The following is a 20,483-nucleotide window of genomic DNA, read 5'->3' on the forward strand; positions in this document are numbered from 1 at the left end:
ACTTATATTATTTTGAGAGTCTTTTATAACAGCATGGTAATTTGCTTTGGTTAAAATTCTAGTCCTAAAGTGATAAGCATCCAAGATAGGTATAATAAAAACTATCATATAAAGTGCATTGAATACTATGAGAAGTTTGATACTTGATGACTGTTTTGAGATATGAGGATGATGATATTAGAGTCATGCTAGTTGAGTAGTTATGAATTTGAGAAATACTTGTGTTGAAGTTTGTGATTCCCGTAGCATGCACGTATGGTGAACCGTTATGTGATGAAGTTGGAGCATGATTTATTTATAGATTGTCTTCCTTATGTGTGGAGGTCGGGATCGCGCGATGGTTAACTCCTACCAACCCTTCCCCTAGGAGCATGCGTGTAGTACTTTGTTTTTGATGACTTATATATTTTTGCAATAAGTATGTGAGTTCTTTATGACTAATGTTAAGTCCATGGATTATACGCACTCTCACCCTTCCACCATTGCTAGCCTCTCTTGTGCCGCACAACTTTCGCCGGTACCATAAGTCCACCATATACCTTCCTCAAAACAGCCACCATACCTACCTATTATGGCATTTTCATAGCCATTCCGAGATATATTGCCATGCAACTTTTCCACCGTTCCGTTTATTATGACACGCTCCATCATTGTCATATTGCTTTGCATGATCATGTAGTTGACATCGTATTTGTGGCAAAGCCACCATTCATAATTATTTCATACATGTCACTCTTGATTCATTGCATACCCCGGTACATCGCCGGAGGCATACACATAGAGTCATATTTTGTTCTAAGTATCGAGTTGTAGTTCTTGAGTTGTAAGTAAATAAAAGTGTGATGATCATCATTATTAGAGCATTGTCCCAAGTGAGGAAATGATGATGGAGACTATGATTCCCCCACAAGTTAGGATGAGACTCCGGACGAAAAATATAAAAAAAAGGCCATAAAAAAAGAGAAAGGCCCAAACAAAAAAATGAGAGAAAAAGAGAGAAGGGACAATGTTACTATCCTTTTACCACACTTGTGCTTCAAAGTAGCACCATGATCTTCATGATAGAGAGTCTCATATTTTGTCACTTTCATATACTAGTGGGAATTTTTCATTATAGAACTTGGCTTGTATATTCCAATGACGGGCTTCCTCAAATTGCCCTAGGTCTTCGTGAGCGAGCAAGTTGGATGCACACCCACTTAGTTTCTTTTGTTGAGCTTTCATACACTTATAGCTCTAGTGCATCCGTTGCATGGCAATCCCTACTCACTAACATTAATATCTATTGATGGGCATCTCCAAAGCCCGTTGATACGCCTAGTTGATGTGAGACTATCTTCTCCTTTTTTGTCTTCTCCACAACCACCATTCTATTCCACATATAGTGCTATGTCCATGGCTCACGCTCATGTATTGCGTGAAAGTTGAATAAGTTTGAGAATACTAAAGTATGAAACAATTGCTTGGCTGAAACCGGGGTTGTGCATGATTTAAATATTTTGTGTGATGAAGATAGAGCATAGCCAGACTATATGATTTTGTAGGGATGACTTTCTTTGGCCATGTTATTTTGAGAAGACATGATTGCTTTGTTAGTATGCTTGAAGTATTATTATTTTTATGTCAATATTAAACTTTTATCTTGAAACTTTCAGACCTGAATATTCATGCCACAATAAATAAAATTACATTGAGAAATATGCTAGGTAGCATTCCACATCAAAAATTATGTTTTTATCATTTACCTACTCGAGGACGAGCAGGAATTAAGCTTGGGGATGCTTGATACGTCTCCAACGTATCTATAATTTTTGATTGTTCCATGCTATTATATTATCTGTTTTGGATGTTTAATGGGCTTTATTATACACTTTTATATTATTTTTGGGACTAACCTACTAATCGGAGGCCCAGCCCAAATTGTTGTTTTTTTTCCTATTTTCGTGTTTCACATAAAAGGAATATCAAACGGAATCCAAACGGAATGAAACCTTCGGGGGAGTTATTTTTGGAACAAACGCAATCCAGGGGACTTGGAGTGGACGTCAAGAAAGAAGCGAGGAGGCCACGAGGCAGGGAGGCGCGCCTGCCCCCCCCCCTGGGCGCGCCCCCCACCCTCGTGGGCCCCTCGCAGCTCCACTGACCTACTTCTTCCTCCTATATATACTCTTATACCCCGAAAACATCCACGAGCACCACGAAACCCTATTTCCACCGCCGCAACCTTTTGTACCCATGCGATCCCATCTTGGAGCCTTTTCCGGCGCTCCGCCGGAGGGGGAATCGATCATGGAGGGCTTCTACATCAACACCATAGCCTCTCCGATGATGTGTGAGTAGTTTACCTCAGACCTTTGGGTCCATAGTTATTAGCTAGATGGCTTCTTCTCTCTCTTTGATTCTCAATACAAAGTTCTCCTCGATCTTCTTGGAGATCTATTCGATGTAATTCTTTCTGCAGTGTGTTTGTCGAGATCCGATGAATTGTGGGTTTATGATCAAGATTATCTATGAACAATATTTGAATCTCCTCTGAATTCTTTTATGTATGATTTGTTATCTTTGCAAGTCTCTTCGAATTATCAGTTTGGTTTGGCCTACTAGATTGATCTTTCTTGCAATGGGAGAAGTGCTTAGCTTTGGGTTCAATCTTGCGGTGTTCGATCCCAGTGACAGAAAGGGAACTGATTCGTATTGTATTGTTGCCATCGAGGATAAAAAGATGGGGTTTATATCATATTGCTTGAGTTTATCCCTCTACATCATGTCATCTTGCCTAATGTGTTACTCTGTTCTTATGAACTTAATACTCTAGATGCATGCTGGATAGCGGTCGATGTGTGGAGTAATAGTAGTAGATGCAGAATTGTTTCGGTCTACTTGTCGCGGACGTGATGCTTATATACATGATCATGCCTAGATATTCTCATAACTATGCACTTTTCTATCAATTGCTCGACAGTAATTTGTTCACCCACCGTAATACTTATGCTATCTTGAGAGAAGCCACTAGTGAAACCTATGGCCCCGGGTCTATCTTTCATCATATAAGTTTTCGATCTATTTTATTTTGCAATCTTTACTTTTCAATCTATACAACAAAAATACCAAAAATATTTATCTTATTATCTCTATCAGATCTCACTTTTGCAAGTGGCCGTGAAGGGATTGACAACCCCTTTATCGCGTTGGTTGCAAGGTTCTTATTTGTTTGTGTAGGTACGAGGGACTTGCGTGTAGCCTCCTACTGGATTGATACCTTGGTTCTCAAAAACTGAGGGAAATACTTACGCTACTTTGTTGCATCACCCTTTCCTCTTCAAGGGAAAACCAACGCAGTGCTCAAGAGGTAGCAGAGGCCGAATTGGATTAGGGAAGGGGCGGCTCCCCCCTTTCCTTCTCCTACTCCCTCTCCTTTCCCCATTTCCCCCTCCGGAAGAAGCAAAAAAGGGGGGCCAAATCCTACTAGGACTGGAGTCCTAGTAGGACTCCCCTCTCCCTGGCGCGCCCCTTGTGGCCGGCCTCCTTCTCCCCTCCTTTATATACGGGGGCAGGGGGCACCCCATAGCACATCAATTGTTCTCTTAGCCGTGTGCGGTGCCCCCTCCACAGTTTACTCCTCCGGTCATAGCGTCGTAGTGCTTAGGTGAAGCCCTGCGCGGATCACATCACCATCACCATCACCATGTTGTCGTGTTGATGGAACTCTCCCTCGACCCTCTGCTGGATCAAGAGTTCGAGGGACGTCCTCAAGCTGAACGTGTGCTGAACTCGGAGGTGCCGTATTTTCGGTACTAGATCGGTTGGATCGTGAAGACGTTTGACTACACCAACCGCGTTAACCTAACGCTTCTGCTTTCGGTCTACGAGGGTACGTGGACACACTCTCCCCCTCTCGTTGCTATGCATCTCCTAGATAGATCTTCCGTGAGCGTAGGAAATATTTTTAAATTGCATGCTATGTTCCCCAACATTCAGCACCTGAGCACACAGAGTATCAGGTCTAGTAATTAATCTCCAGGCTTGTCGGGCGAGCAGGGCCTGATTAAATAACCGGTAGTCCCTAAACCCTGCACCACCTCTATCTTTAGGTTGCATAAGATGATTCCACCCCCTCCAGTGCACCTTTATTTTCCCCTTCGAGGATCCCCAATAAAAATTCCTCACCATCCTCGTGGGATCGTCACAAACAGAAAGGGAGTTTGAAAACTCCCATAATATAAGTTGGTAGCGCTTGTGCCACCGACTTAATTAGCACCTCTCTGCCAGGCTGGGCCAAGAATCCATCATCCCACTGAATTAGCCGCTTAGTGAGATGTGTCTGGAGATTCTGGAATTTCCCTCTCGACACTCGCCCTTCCGGAGTAGGAAGCCCCAAATACTTCTCCTCGAAGACCAAACTGGTTACACTTAAGGCATCATGAACTTGTTCCTGTACTGCCGCTGGACAAGAGCCTCCAAAAAACAAAGAGCGTTTATTGTAGTTTAGAACTTGCCCTGTAGCTGACCCATATAAATCTAGAGCTGCCCGCACATTTTCTGCCTGTGCTCTTAAGGCCTCAAAAATAGCATGGTATCATCTGCAAACAATAAATGGGAAATATCAGGTGCTCTCCTACAAACTCTAACAGGTGTTATCTCACCAGATGCCACTTTATTCTTTAATATAGCTGACAAACCATCCGCCACCAAAAGAAACAAAAAGTGTGAGAGTGGGTCACGCTGCCGACGCCCTTGCGACGGTGCAAATGAATCCAAGAGAGTTCCATTTAATTTAACAGTGTATGTCATCGATGTGACACAAGACATTATCCAGTCAACCCATCGCTGAGAGAACCCCAACTTTTGCATCACCTTCTCCAAGAAAACCCAATCCACCCTATCATAAGCTTTTGATAAATCAAGCTTATATGCACAGAAGCTTTTTGTAGGTCTTTTTCTTGCTTAATGTAGTGGATACACTCAAAGGCCACCAGTGTGTTATCCGTCATCAACCTGCCAGGTATGAACGCACTCTGCTCTGCTGATATAAGACCATCTAACAATGGTCTCGATCGGTTCACCAAGCACTTTCTGATGACCTTATACACCACATTACAGAGACTAATGGGCCTGTAATCAGAGATCTTAGTTGTGTTTGAAATCTTAGGAATAAGGACAACAGAGGTTGAATTAACCCCGTCGGGCATGACACGCGTGCTGAAGAAATCCTATATATCTCCTTGTCTATACATATATAAATTCTATTTGTTTTTCTTTAGAAAATTAGTTTTTGAATTCACATACCGCGCGCTGTCTGTATATATGTACACTGCTAAAGCATCTGATAATAATGCAAGACCCATTGCGTGATGTTTTTTTTTTGATAAATTACATAGTTTTGCATTTGCACAGTATATACCAACAAAGCTAGCTTAGACTGGATTTAATTAGTATTGTGTTGAAGCTGCAGCGTGAAGCTTTCTTAACTACTCTTGCTTCTATGCCTGCAAAGAGAGCACATTTTTTAGTCACCTGCCAGAGAGCTACTTAAGAATCATGTGCACTTTTATCATATTTTTATTTACTTTCTACCACTTATTCTCCGAGTACAAACTTAGTAAATGCAGAACATTGATATCAATGGTCGTATGTGTATGCAACTCTCTTTATCTTGTTATACGTACTACAAGGATTTTTCACTTTGTTTTATTTGGCTTGGGCAATTTATTTCCTGGTGCTTATGATTTGTGATAGATTATTGAGATGGAGGCGAGCTTTGCTAGAGATACAGATTGATTTTAATAGTTTTCATGTGAGATTTTTATAAGTTCCGTGCCATGTTTCATTGCTTGGCTACACAATTACCTTACCTAGATCATCTTATGTGCATATATTGGTTGTGCCATCATAATCATTTGTTTATCCAAAAAAGTCCAAAAGTATCAATTTGCATTCTCCGTGAAGAATTTTTCACTTCGCTATTTTCTGTGTCTATACATATATAAATGACACCACTGTTTTTTTTGGAGAATATGTTATTGTGCAGAAAGTCTGTGCTCTTATGCATAGTTGGTTTTTCTAGAGGATGCAGTATTGTGGATTATGCTTCTTTTACTTACATGTTGTTAAATAGATACATGTCTAACTGTTTGCCCATAACAAAGCAGGCCTAGCGACAGAGTCGAACCTGTGGCTGTGTGAGCATCGACGCCGGTGGACATGGAAGCTTTAGATAGAAGATTTCGAGCATTAGCACGTATCTAGCCCATGTTCGACCTGGCCAATTTTGATTCATAGGAACAAGTGTTTTCTTCCATTGCAACGCACGGGCATTTATGCTAGTAACCTTTCATGGGAAGATAGTGGCCCAGTTCTTTTGCCAGAATCTAGGGATTCTCTCAGAATCCGACCCCTACTCAACTTCTCCCAGAATCTTTGAGCCCCATTTGTTTTACAATCCTATCTAATTAGACCCTAACTAGATATGATTGTAAAACAAATGGGGCTCAAAGATTCTGGAAGAAGCTGGGTAGGGGTCGAATTCTGGGAGAATCACCAGATTCTGGCAAAAGAATTGGACCAGCGTGTCATTTCCCCATTAGGGTTGGAGTACTTGATGTATGCGTTGTATTATTGACATGGTCATAACAAGCAGCCATAAATATTGTTTTTGATTTCCTTGGGATGAAGTCACTTTTATGTGACAACCATATGTTTACTAATACATAGTGGGGTTTTGAAAACTGGTGGTTACTTTTATTTATTGATAACAAATTATTGTGATTCCAGGAGCTTTTGGATTACAAGTCCTTATTTTGTTTGGATTCATGAACCATAGGAGTGGACTTTCATTCGATGCCACCAGCTACTGTGATGCACCATGTGAACACGTCCCCTTTGTCACATCTATCCATCCTTTTGTGCTCGATATCTACCATGTATGAACATTGCATCCTTTAATTACCTTGTATATGAACACATCTTTCAAATGTGTTGTGCTATCGTTCTGTTGGCTATGAAGATGTGTTGTACTACATGAATGTTTGTTCTTTTCTTTATTCGGTTATATCCTCATAAAGCCTGGCGTTCTACTAACTTTGACCATTACTTACTTTGCCACATCGTTGGGGTCGGCACCCTCGCGCCAAGGCATGATTCCGATCTGGTTGTACATGGTACGGGCCAGCGAGCATGAGAAGAGACTGACGTGTGGGGCCCACTCCACTTGGGTCGAACCAGAGCACCCACGGAAATCTTGTGCCCGGCTCCTCATTCCCGCACCAAACCGGCCGTCGCGCGTTCCCCTTTACCTCGCCGCCGGCGCCACCGCGCCGTCGCGCCGCCATGCTCTGCCTCCGCCTCCGTTGCCGTGCCCTCTCCCAGCTCCTCTCGTCCCCCTCCTCCTCTCCTATCTCCCAGCTCCGCCGCCTCCTCTCTGCCGCCGCGCCTGTCGTCTCCCCAAACCCTAGCTTCGCCGTCGAGGATTACCTCGTCTCCACCTGCGGCCTCACCCGAGCGCAGGCCCTCAAGGCGTCCGCGAAGCTCTCCCACCTCAAGTCCCCCTCCAAGCCTGATGCCGTCCTCGCCTTCCTCGCCGGCCTCGGCCTCCCCGGCGCCGACGTGGCCGCCCTCGTCGCCAGGGATCCCAAGTTCCTCTGCGCCGGCGTGGAGGCAATACTGGCCCCCAACGTCGTCGGGCTCACCGGCCTCGGTCTCTCGCGTTCTGACATCGCGCGCCTCGTCTCGGTTGCCGGCAATCACTTCCGCTGTAGATCCATGGTCACCAATCTGCAGTACTGCTTGTGCCTCCTCGGGTCCTACGAGAATCTCCTCTCTGCTATCAAGCGCAAATCCTACATTCTCTCGTCCAACGTCGAGAGGGTTATCAAGCCCAACGTCGCGGTCCTGCGAGAGTTTGGGCTTGGTCCTTGTGATATTGCCAAGCTGTGCCATGCTCAGCCATGGCTCCTCACCTGCAACCCAGAGCGTGTGCGGGCGATGGCAGTGTGCGTCGAAGGTCTGGGTGTACCCCGTAGATCTGGGATGTTCAGGCATGCGCTGAATGCTGTTACATTTATCAGCGAAGAGAAAATCGCCGCCAAATTGGAGCACTTGAAGAAAACGTTCAGGTGGTCGGATGCTGAGCTGCGCATTGCTATTTCTAAGGCTCCAATGGTGCTGAATAGGGCTAACGAGTTTCTGCAGAGAAAGTCAGAGTTCCTGATCTCTGATTTGGGGTTGGAGCCGGCATACATTGCTCATCGCCCGGTAATGCTTTTGTACAGCCTGGAGGGCCGGTTAAGGCCCCGGTGCTACGCTGTGAAGTTTCTTAAGGCAAATGGATTGCTAGGTCCTGATCGAGACTTGTATTCCGCAGTCGCATTGAGTGAGAAGTTATTCATAGAGAAGTACATATGCCCTCACAAGGAAGCTGCACCCTGCTTAGCTGAAGACTATGCTGATGCTTGCAAAGGGCTAGTGCCAACTAATTTCAGAATTACATGAAGCAAGGACGTGCTATGGAAATTGGTAACTGTGTATGACTATGACAGAGTTTTTACCATTCCTAGTAAGCTGGTAATTCACATTAGTGTTTTTTTTTCTAAATAGAGATTGATTTTTTTGCTGTAGTACGCATTCCACATGCTGGTTTGCTTGTTGCTAATGCCTAATGAATTGATAGTTTAATTCTTGAACCCCGTGGTGTTGATGTAATGATGTTCGTCGTTAAATAGATGTGAAAGCATTGCCTACAATCTCTGGAATGGAGAGTCCATGAATATATTTGTGTTTCCGACTTCCATTTAGGATAATGAAAATTGAATATGTGAGTAGACCAATTTTCTTGTGAAACCAGAACCCAGAGGCCTTTTGATTTTTTTTCCCATTATCCTTCTAAGGTTGAATATCTTTGTTCCTGAATCCTGTACCTGATTTTACTTCCGCTGAGAACATTTTCAAATTTGATAAGGTAATCTATTTGGGACTATAGCATGGTCGACAATGAATTAGTCTCATCATTTACATCTGTCATAGTTTGTCAGAACTAGAGGGCCAGTTCAGGCCCTGATACTATGCTGTAAAGTTTCTCAAGGAAATGGATTGCTCAAGTGCGACCTGAGCTACAATACAGTTTCCATGGTGGCCCAGAAGGTTTTCATCGAAAAATTTCATATGCCCTCATAAGGAGGCTGCCCCGCACCGCGCTAAAGAATATGCTCCCGCTTGCAGAGGGGAAGTGCCCCGCACCTAGCATTTCCATTGGCGCTAGCTGTTTCTGTTATGAAAAATGCTTGGCTGTTCCGCGGATACTCAGAATTTTGGTTACCTCCCCTTTTGAAAGCCTTATATTGGTTAAGCTTTTTCAAGCACAGAAAGATAGGTCATGCTGTTTCCTTTGCAATATTAAATGAACTTTAGATGCATTATATATCTTGAGGACTGCTAGGACTGAAGTTCTAGCCATTGGGTGCATTTTATGCCAATATCTACAGATACAGGTTAAACTTGGACTCTTGGAGTTAACAAGTTGCCGTTGCGGTTGACACACTTAAGTTATTTTCCCTTCTTTCTTTGATTTGCGTCAGTCCTGTTTGCACGCAATCACATGTTTTGGTTGAGTAGATAATTAGAGGTGACATGAGCTGGTTGCTGTTCATCTGGTAGCACAAGCAAAAAGACCTGGGAAGCACAGGAGGTGATAATGGTCCATGTAGTATTATTGGGTTTAATTCCATTACATGCATGGTACAGCATATCAGTCGAATTCCGGAGGGCTTGATGATCCTTGCCTCCTCTGTACAGACATTCTATACATTCTCGCCTTGAGGGGCTAATCAGTAACATCAACAGAGCGGAAGTTGTCCTGCATACTTCTTTGATTAGACTCGGTTGTGGTGCTTTCCTGATTCCAATCGTTCTTTCAGGTAGCAGCAGCCTTTCGACTTAAAAGCTTGGCTACCGTGGTCATTGGGTGTATTCATTCTGTGTGCCAACTAGAGAAGACATGGCATGCACATAGGCTGTACTACTTGTTGAACAGGGAATGTTTACCTGGAAATAGTGTTTTACTCTAATCCACCCAAACTCCGTCTTCAATTTACTGAATTTAGATGCTGCCTTCTTTCTATCGTGAGAAGATGTTGGATGCAGACGCACACCGCCTGAGTGAGGTCGCTTCGGGGCACACTGCAGACATGTATTGCAGTCAGGCTCCACTGTTCAAAGTTTTTCGATTTGCTTGGTCTAAGGGGGGGAGTAGTCAAGTAGTGGTGGGAGCTTGTGGTTTATCGAGCTACAGCGTTGTGAGCTTTTAGTGGTGCGTAAGAATGGGAATGGTGACAGCAGCTTGTCATGATCTCTTCTTCTTGGTTGACAGTTCTTCAGACTATAGCTGTTTAGAAGAGAGCAAAGTTTGAGCTGGGGAGATGGTTTTGAGCATGTATGTCCATTTTTATTGCAGGGCAAGTGTTTTGCTTATATGCACAGTGCCATGGGAATCCATTGACATGATCCAGGTGCTGATCAATGTAATGATAACTCTCCTACAGGCAGATAGACAGATCATCACTTACTGACTCAAATCAAAAGACAGCAGCACTACATTGCATCCTTTATTCTTTCATTTCTTTTGATTGTGTGGTTGGTCAGCAAGTTATCTCTCAGATTATGGCTTTCAGCGCAAACCGGAGTCGATTAATTGATTTAGGCCTCCTTTGGTTTGGGGGAATTTTGGAAGAATTCTATAGGATAGGATTTCTATAGGAAAATTTCATTTGGAGTCATTTGGTTTGTAGGAATGAAATCCTATTTCAATGGAGGAATTCTTCCTATCCTCCACATTTTATAGGAAAATAAACATTTGCCTAGACTTAATGGAAAAATTCCTATGATGTGAACCAAAGGACAACTCTTTTTCTATTCCTATTCATAGGATTTGAGATGCATGACATCTCATTTCCTATAAATTTTCTATTCCTATGATATTCCACTGTTGGTGCTATAAAACTCTCAGTTCCTGACACCCCACATTTCTGAAGACACATACGCGTACTGCCTACAGTTTCAGCAGCGATGTAGTGGCTTGTGCTTGTCAGTTGGGTAGAAGTAGTGCAGATTGACTGTTTCCTTTGTGCAAGGTTGAACTCGTTGCCGGCTCCGAGATCTTGACCACACCGACAGCGCGGTATGGATGGAAGAAGGGTGCCCCATACATATATTATACTACCTCTGTAACAAAATATAAGACGTATTTTTAGGCTAATTGATACGGAGGGGGTATGAAGTTACAAAGTTTTTCTTTTCTTTAGAGGATTTGCATCATCAGGTTTAATAAGCGGCTAATTATGTACTCTCTCCGTCTGAAAATACTTGTCATCAAAATGGATAGAAAGAGATGTATCTAAAACTAAAATATGTCTAAATACATTCCTTTTTATCCATTTTGATGACAAGTATTTTCAGACGGAGGGAGTACTATCATCATGTCTCAAGCTCGAGTTTTTACCAGTCTTTCTTATTTGAGGAAGGGTTCTCACCATTCTATTTTGGGTAGTTTCTCAATTGCTATTTCTTGATTTTTATTTATCAAGATTGTGTTAGCCATTGTCTTTAGCTTTCCAACAAACTTAATTTCGTCAAATTTGGAGTTCATTTGCGGTGACCGTTTCAATTATACCGGTTCCTGCATCTCTCTGCCTACTGCGGGTGCCCGGGGTCACCTGAGCCCCTCCATAGACACCTCTCTGACCGGTCCGGGTGCCTGGGGTCACCCGGGCCCCTCCCGAACCTCCTCTGATCACCCCGGGTGCCCCGGCTCCTCCGCCACCTCCTCTTGGCCCCCTCGGGTGCCTGGCCTTTGTGTGTCCGGGTGCCCGGGGTTGTATGGCTTTTTCTTTGTTGGGTCTGAGTGCCCGGGGTGGCGGATGTGTGCAACGACCACATTTTTCTTGGGGGTATTTATACCCTATTCTTTCACCTTCAACCCTAACTCTCTTGCAAGTCCCCCGCCCCCACCACCATTGTTGACCTCTTGGAGCTTGCTAACTCTCTATTTCTCGTATGTTTCTTGATTCTTTTTGAGGGAAAAGAGAGAGGAGACCTAGATTTATATTTCCACCAATCATTTTCTCCTATATGTGAGGGGAACTTTGTGGATCTAGATTTTGGAGTTCTTTTGTGCTCTCCATGTTCTTCCTCTCATAATCCTCCATAGCTTTGGTTGCTTTGGTGGGATTTGAGAGTGAAGGACTTGGGCACTTCATGTGCCCTTGCCATTGCATTCGGTGCATCGGTTTGAGTTCTCCACGGTGATAAATGGAAGTGAAAAGTTGAGAAGCTTATTACTCTTGGGTGTTTGGCACCCTAGATCTTGTTCCTCTTGGGTGCTTTGCTGCCCTAGACGGTTGGTGTTGCGAAGCTCAATCATTGCGGTGGAAAGCTCCGGGAAAGCGTCAGGGTCTTCAATTAAGTTGTGGAGATTGCCCCGAGCAATTTGTAAGGGTTCCGCTGACTGCCCCTAAGGGTTGCCAATTGTACGGGTTCGGTGACCGCCCCCCAAGGGTCTCCATTTGTATGGGTTCGGTGACCGCCCTCAAGGGTCCCTTAGTGGAATCACGACATCTTGCATTGTGCGAGGGCGTGAGGAGATTATGGTGGCCCTAGTGGCTTCTTGGGGAGTATTGTGCCTCCACACCGCTTCAAACGGAGATTAGCATCCGCAAGAGTGTGAACTTCGGGATACATCGTCGTCTCCGCGTGCCTCGGTTATCTCTTACCCGAGCCCTTTATTTATGCACTTTATTTTGTGATAGCCATAGTGTTTCACGTTATATATCTTGCTATCACTTAGTTGTTTATGTTGCTTAGCATAAGTTGTTGGTGCACATAGGTGAGCCTAGTCGATTTAGGTTTTGTGCTTGACAAATTAAACACTAGTTTTATTCCGCATTTGTTCAAGCCTAAACCATAATTATTTGAAAGCGCCTATTCAACCCTTCCCCTCTGGGTGACATCCATGATCTTTCAGCAAGGAGGGTGGCAAGGCCCCCTCCCGCTTCGGATGCATGAATCTTAGTAAAACAAGCTTGGTTAATAACCTCACTCGATTAGTAATCTCCTAGTGGTATACTTCTTGCGACCAAGCTGAATTTCTTCTGTATTTGTATAACTCTATATACTTTCTTGACGTATCGTGTGTTAGTACCGGGACCATTGCAGAATGTCTTAAAATACACGTTTTCTGCAAGATTGCATTAATTCTTCTAGAGTCTGGATTTTTCACTGATATGTGCAACATCTGCTGTGTTTTTCTGGAACTAATGTGCAACATACATAATTTTATACATTATGTCAAAAGTTACAGGGCAACGTCCTATAATATTATGCCATTGCAAGCCCAGGTCAATGGTTACCATTGCATGTTAACCAATCCTTAGGCCATCTCAAGTTGTCCCTATTTTAAACTCATTGCTTGTCTTCAATTATAGTTTCAAAATCAAAGCAATTAAGCCATTTTTTGTGGTTTTGCTTTTGGTAATGTAATGCAATGTGTTTACAGGTTGCACTACATAATTGTTTTTGTTTTCCTGGTGTTGCCGGTTGTCATAAATTAGAGCCAACACTCCTCTAAAATGCTTCATTTCTTGCAAGTTAATTACATGTCTACTCCTCCATTTTCTCTATGTTTCGGGTCGTTCATTTCCTGTCTTTGTTGAATGAAGCACGGCAAATTGATAATTTTGTAATTGATATCAGAAAAACTACTAACTAGCGGTCTAAACTCTAGTGATCAATTGTTGTCACTACTGATGCAAAGTGATCCATCACGGTCATTCTATGGTTGGTTAGCCAACCGCCCTTTCTATTGGTAACAACTAATTTCATTTTTAAAAAGGAGTATGTTTGTTAGATTAATATTTGCGAATTAATCCCATTGATGAAAAATAGTTGTTAAATTTAACTTGCCCATCAACATAGTTGAAAATAATTCCATTTATCTAGCATATATATATCTATTGGTAGCATAGTACTTGATAATTGTTATTGCTAGTGGATTTCACTTGTGTGATCTGTTCGTTGTTGGGATGGTACTTGATAACTAGCTGAAACTGTCGATCGTTGAATTCTTGTATATCCACTCCTAATGTTTCATGTAGGTTAATATTGTGTTGTATAACTTCTAATTATGTCATTTCTATGAATCAAGGGGATAGACTTCCGAGACGAAGTAGCAGCGGTTGGAAGTTAGCTCACATCCTTTCACCTACGGGTTACTAAAGTCATAGTGCCATATGTACCTCCACTTGACACAATAATATCAGACTATCTTGGCAATGTCGCCGCTATATCAGTTATCTTAGTATCATTTGCTCCATTCCAGAGTTGATTAGGACCCAATTGCGTTTATTATTTCCAGTTCGTGTCCTCCTTGTAAAAAAAGGATCTGGTTATAATTTCCTGCCGTGATCTCTGACATGGAATCCAGTAGGAATCAAGCACAAGAATCAGGGGAAAGTGGGGAAATAGATCCGCCCAAACCTGAGCTCAATGAGGCAGCATGAACTGACGGACGTAAGAGGCGGCACACGACTGCAGCTACGGGGACGAGACGAAGTATTACCCTAAGTTTATCTGTCATCACACTGCGATGGGTGGGCTGGTGCGGTGGGCTACAACTGCGTTCAACTCGAGCCACCTGCAAGCCAAACGAAACGGTACACACTAATCGATCGTGAAGGCAGTGAAAATCGCTGTTCTCGAAGGGGCAATAGTAGCCCGTTATGATAAGTATTAATTCAGGTTTTGGGTCCTTCGGGATCAAGCTCTCATTCAAAAAAAAAACTATCATTTTGTTCCAGATGATATTTCCATAAATGACACTGTAATGAAGGTGTGATGAAGATGATATCTGCAGTATTATTGTGCAACATTTTTCTAATTTCATGGACGTTATCCTGATACATGTTTGTTAGGGATTTTCTTCCTCCCTTGATTTCCATTTGGCCAATGTGAATGGTGGGCATATCTCCCCTGTGGTGGGAGGGATACCATTTGCCGTGGAAAATTCTCCCCGGGGCTTTGTGCCCATAGTTTTATTTTCCTAGCAACCAAATGAGCCCTAAGTGTAACTAGGGGAGGAGAAGGGGTAAGGGCACGCCCCTCCCTCTTCCAATGCATGAATATTAGTAAATCAAGCTCGGTTAATAACCTCACTCGATTTGTAACATGAAAAGTATTAAAAAAATATAGTGGTAAACAGTTAAAAAATGTTCATTGTGTATTTCAAAATTGTTCACTATGTTGAACTAAAACCACGACACTTACTTTGGAATGTAGGGTGTACAAAAATGATTGTTTTATATTTTTTAAAATCATTGTGTATTTTTTATAATGTAGATGTATAAAAAGTATATTTGTAGAAATGAAAAGAAGGAATGCTTGTCATATCTTTTAAAAATGTGCATCGTGTATTTTCACAAATACTCTTGAATAATTGTTTTAGTAAATAAAAATAAAAAAGGAAGATTAAATAAATATAAAAGGTAAAAAAATCCGAATAAAAACCAGGAAAACGTCAGAGAGAGAGAGAGAGAGAGGGAGAGAGAGAGAGAGAGAGAGAGAGAGAGAGAGAGAGAGGAAAAAACAGTATTAGCCGATTAATGGGCCTGGGTAATATAGCACGCCCCCTGTGCGAGATTCGTCGAGCGACGAATAGGTTTTTTTAGGGAAGCGACGAATAGGTGGATTCCGGAAAGTCTACAGGTGGGCTGGCCCGCTTCGACCACCACCCCCCCACCCTCGCCGCCGATCGATCGATCGATCAAACCCAACCCAACCCAGCCCAGCCCCCCTCTCCTCGCCTCCCTCCCCTCCTCTCCGGCCTCGCCCACTCGCCGCTTCTCGCGCGGGGAGAGAGACACGGACGAAGCGGAGATCGATCGGGCGAACGCCGCCGCCGCCGCCGCCGCATCGGAGCACGCGCGCGCGCGACGCCGTCCCCGCCTCGCTCGGTCCGTCGCGCCGTTCGCCTCGCCTCCCGTTCGCCGCGTTGATCTGATTTTAATTTCGCCGCGGTTTTTTTGACAGGCCCGGGAGTTAGGGCGCAATGGCGGCGCCGCCGGCCAGGGCTCGGGCCGACTACGACTACCTCATCAAGCTCCTCCTCATCGGCGACAGCGGTGAGCCCCCCTGTTCCCTTCCCCTCCTTCGTCTCTCGATCCGCGCGGGATCTGGCGGCTTATTCGTTAGGCGGTTTGATTTCCATGCGCCAGTTGAGATCTGGCGCCCTAGATCATTTTTTGCGGAGGCTGCTGTGTGCCCGTGTGAAATTTGGAAGGGCGATAGAATCTAGCCGCTCGTGTTCTGTTGGATTAGTGCGTGCTCTGTAAGAAGAGTGGCCTGCTCCTGCTTGCAAATTATAAAATCAATAGTAGCTAAGTAATCGCGGAACTGATGCAAGTGAGGATGTAGTTATTACATTGATCGTCACATGGAGTCAGGAGCAAGCTCTTGTTCCTGCAACTGTCTGTCCTGGTATTAACAAAATCGCTTGGTTGGTATGGATTGTACAAGTAGGATAATGAATTTCATTTTCTCTTTCCCCTTAACTGTGTAAATAACTGAATCAGGATTAAGCAAACCTATAGCTTTGCCCCTGTTTCTGTGACCTTACCATACCTGTATGTTTTGGTTATGTATCCTCTCCTTGTTTTCATATCAATGTGGAATTTGTAACTGATGCATAGCCTATTAGCCTTACACAGCATTTCTCCGATTTAATGTCTAAAGAAGCATTTATGGTTTACCTTGTTGTGACTCGTCTTTTCTCTGAGTATTCCCAGTCGATGTACTTCTGGATTCCAGCTTTAGGTTTTTCTGGTACGGACTGTAACATTCCATTAGCAATCACTTACAAAGTTTATTTACCAATGTAGGTGTTGGGAAAAGTTGTCTGCTCCTACGGTTCTCAGATGGCTCCTTCACCACTAGCTTCATCACCACCATTGGGTATGTACTGTACAATTCACAGAATATCTGGTTGGGAATTATTATTCTACATGGGAGTGCTTGTGTGAAGATATGAGTCATGGCCGTGGGTTTCTTGAAACAGTATCGACTTCAAGATAAGGACTGTTGAGTTGGATGGCAAGCGGATTAAGTTGCAGATCTGGGATACTGCTGGCCAAGAACGCTTTCGGACTATAACTACTGGTATGGTTGCATACTTTGAGAAAAGCGAGTGTTTTTTTACGCTTCTCCTGATTGTATGGATGAAGTTTGTGAAATGTGCAATTCTTCTTTGCAGCCTACTACAGGGGAGCGATGGGCATTTTACTTGTTTATGATGTCACGGACGAGGCGTCATTCAATAGTATGGACCTCTGTGCTTCAGATAACATTGAGCAAAATTTCCTTTTTCTGATTATCTCCATTGTTCGCAGACATAAGAAATTGGATAAAAAACATTGAGCAGCATGCTTCAGATAACGTGAGCAAAATTTTGGTGGGGAACAAAGCGGATATGGATGAAAGCAAAAGGGTATACTCTTCTATCCTGACCTGTTTGTTCTGTAGCTGTTTCATCTTAGATTCATGTTTTGGACTGGTTTGTTTCATGTGCAATGCAGAAAATAGATATTCACCGAACTATATTCAGGCTAAGCAGATGTTACTATTTGTTAAATTAGATTTAAGCTGTACAGATGTTACTCTGATACATTTAGATGTCATGCAAACAAAAAGAAAACATGCTCAGCATTATTACGGCTTACAGTTTACATTCAGTTTGTCAGTCACTTATCTTTGGAAGAATTCATATCTCTCTTATTTGCTCAATTGCTTGCATGCAGGCTGTTCCCACTTCAAAGGGTCAGGCCCTGGCCGATGAATATGGGATTCAGTTCTTTGAAGCGGTTAGTGAAAGTCACAACCTTCAACCTTGCTATATGTACCATTTAAGCGCTGCACAGTAGTGAAATTTTATGTTGATTTATATGGCATCTTTCTAAGCAGTGGTGCCCAACTGCCAATACCTTAGCATTTGTTTCCCACGCATAGTCCTTTATATATTACTGTCCCCGCAGAGTGCAAAGACAAACATGAATGTCGAGCAGGTTTTCTTCTCTATAGCAAGAGACATCAAACAGAGACTCTCGGAGGCAGATTCCAAGACTGAGGTATCCCAATCGTTCCCATAGTTCTGAGAACATCTTTGCGCTTCCCACGACTGGGCAGTGCCTTACAGTAATCTCGTTGGTTTCAGGGGGGGACTATCAAGATCAACACGGAGGGTGATGCCAGTGCAGCAGCAGGACAGAATTCGGCTTGCTGTGGGTCTTGAACCGTCGTCGTCGCTACGGGAAAAAAGATGGTTGCGACACGGTGTTTGTAATTCTTGTCATTCCATTCTTTGCCTGCTGGTTTCGTTGTGTTATTTAAGTTATCGCTGTTGTTAGGATTTGGACAAAATTGGTGTTGAGTCAGAGCAATTACTTTGCAGTATCGGTGGAATTTTTTTTTTGTTTTTCTTGAGATGAAACTCTGCTGCTACTCCATTAAGGCCGCTAAACCCGGTACAATAATCGGGTAGGCATGCACAGGCGGAGGCGCCTGCGAAGCCTGCGAGCGTCCGTATCCATCAATTTTGCATCAGTATGCTTATTAACGTAGCAGCAATTAGCTTAGTTTTTACTCCGCTTGCATCCCTATAATTGGGGAAGTTTGTCGACCGCCTCTCATGGTATCTGGGAACTCCCCTTTGCACCCCTAGCTGCTAGCAAATGAGCAGTTTCATTACATGCCTGTGGGCAAAGCTCGATTGTAAAATCAATGAAGGAACTTCTTATCCAGAGACACAGGTGGCCTACCAAGCATGATCAAATGCAGGCTAGCTGATGACTAAGGGCGTGTTTGGTTGCTTTCATTGCTGGGCCTGGCTCAGAGAGGAAAAACGAGCCAGGCTGAGCAGGCCTTGGGTGAGGGAAAACGAGGCCAAAAACGTAGATGTCAACTTGATTGGTTGCCTGCATTAGAGGGTCTTGCACTTGCGATGCAATTTCGACCCGGCGTTTGGTTGCATACGTGCATATGATTAGGAGTTAACAACAAAACTTAACAGCCATCAGGTTTGGCTTCTCATTTCGTCGAACACGTTGAGTGCGCCGGAGCTTCCTCTGCTCCTCGCGTCGCCCACGGAGCCCGTTCGCCGCCACCGTTGACCTCCTCCCGCCTCTCTTCGCCGACCTCCTGCGCAGCCACCCCGCTGACGCCGCTGTGTTCGACGGTGTCGTCCTGTGGGCCGCCACCGCCGCCGCCGAGCTCGGCATCCCGCGGTATGCGTTCACCGGCACGGGTTGCTTCGCGCTCTCGGACGCGGTGTGGCTCACCAGGTCGAGGCGACGCTCCCCGGCGGGGACACCGCCGGCCACGCGCAAGAGCGGGTACGGGGAGGAGGAGGGGTCGAAGGTGCTCGTTGTGACGCTGCCTCTACGCACGGAGATGAGCCGGCGGGTGGGGCAGAGAGCAGAGCGGAGCAGAGGCAAGGCGTGTGGAGGAGTGCCCGCCCACGTCCGCACGAACCCGCCACTCAGAAGCGGCAGCGCGGCGCCCGCCGCGAACACCAGGGCCAACGCGTCCGCCGCCAGCGTCGGGCTCGGCAGGTTGCTCCTATCGCTGCTGCCTCCGTCTTTTTGGCCTCCCAGCGACAGCGAGAGCACGTCGACTCCGTCCTCGATGGCCTGCTCCATGCCTGCCAGTATGTCCGAGCTGAAGCATCCCTGCCACCAGCACACCTTGTACGCCGCAACGCGCGCCCCGGGCGCCATGCCCCGCGCCGTGCCGTGGGCGTAGCCGAGGAGAGGCACGCGTCGGCCACCACAACCCCCGCCGTTGTGGACTCCGTGTGGGTGTCGTGCCTGTCGTGGTCCCTCGGCTGTGCAGGGCCGACCTGGCCGGGCGGACGCCGCCATAGAGCAAGCGCGGGAGGCCGATGGAGGAGGCGAGGGAGCTGTCCTGGCCGGCCATGGCGCGGGGGTAGCGCTCGCGCCGCCGCTCTCCGGCATCGTCATCCGCGGCAGGGGCGAAGACGAGGTGCATCCGGTCCAGCCGGCCTCGGCGCTGGACTACAGCGCTTGCTCCGCCTCCCTCTGCTCCGGTGCGTCCACCAGCAGCGGCGAGGACGGCGTCTTCTGCTCGCCGTGGCACCGCCGCGCGGCCACCGCGCCAGCGACGACGACGACGACGAGGAAGGTGTCTGCCGCCGCCCCCCGCTTTGCTTTGGGTGGATCCGCTCTTACCTGCTACCATGGCAGACGGGATCGCTGGAGTGGAGTAGAGGGAGAGAGAGGGGATTGAGGATTAGGGAGAGAGAGGGGGATTAACTTGAGACACACGTCTCCAGAGAGCCACCCACGTGCGCCTCGAAGCATCGCTCGGGCCTGGCTCTCGAGAAACTGCCGATTCGGCAGTTCCCAACGGGCCAGGCCCAGAGGTGCTTTAAGAAC

At 45.3% G+C, this 20,483-nt stretch overlaps 2 protein-coding genes across 2 annotated transcripts; both read left to right on the top strand.

Annotated features, from left to right (window-relative positions):
- Positions 1–7,202: 7,202 nt before the first annotated feature.
- LOC109746078 (uncharacterized) lies at positions 7,203–8,738 on the top strand. Its single transcript, XM_020305189.3, has one exon. It carries the CDS (start codon positions 7,327–7,329, stop codon positions 8,485–8,487), a length of 1,161 nt encoding a protein of 386 aa, XP_020160778.1. The 5' UTR covers positions 7,203–7,326; the 3' UTR covers positions 8,488–8,738.
- Positions 8,739–15,796: 7,058 nt separating this feature from the next.
- Positions 15,797–18,483, top strand: LOC109746076 (ras-related protein RABE1c). The gene is made up of 9 exons (XM_020305187.4): positions 15,797–15,992; positions 16,069–16,160; positions 16,917–16,989; positions 17,093–17,193; positions 17,288–17,353; positions 17,424–17,521; positions 17,832–17,894; positions 18,066–18,158; positions 18,245–18,483. Exons 2-9 carry the CDS (start codon positions 16,088–16,090, stop codon positions 18,320–18,322), a joined length of 645 nt encoding a protein of 214 aa, XP_020160776.1. The 5' UTR covers positions 15,797–15,992; positions 16,069–16,087; the 3' UTR covers positions 18,323–18,483.
- Positions 18,484–20,483: the final 2,000 nt, after the last annotated feature.

The sequence above is a fragment of the Aegilops tauschii genome, chromosome 5, assembly GCF_002575655.3.
Source record: "Aegilops tauschii subsp. strangulata cultivar AL8/78 chromosome 5, Aet v6.0, whole genome shotgun sequence".
Taxonomy (NCBI): domain Eukaryota; kingdom Viridiplantae; phylum Streptophyta; class Magnoliopsida; order Poales; family Poaceae; genus Aegilops; species Aegilops tauschii.

Excerpts from the sequence above, each read along its gene's own strand:
- LOC109746078 (XM_020305189.3), top strand. The coding sequence starts at position 7,327 with ATGCTCTGCCTCCGCCTCCGTTGCCGTGCCCTCTCCCAGCTCCTCTCG.
- LOC109746076 (XM_020305187.4), top strand. The coding sequence starts at position 16,088 with ATGGCGGCGCCGCCGGCCAGGGCTCGGGCCGACTACGACTACCTCATC. Across the intron at positions 16,990-17,092 it reads AGCTTCATCACCACCATTGG|TATCGACTTCAAGATAAGGA; the intron begins GTATGTACTGTA and ends TTCTTGAAACAG. Across the intron at positions 17,895-18,065 it reads GGATTCAGTTCTTTGAAGCG|AGTGCAAAGACAAACATGAA; the intron begins GTTAGTGAAAGT and ends CTGTCCCCGCAG.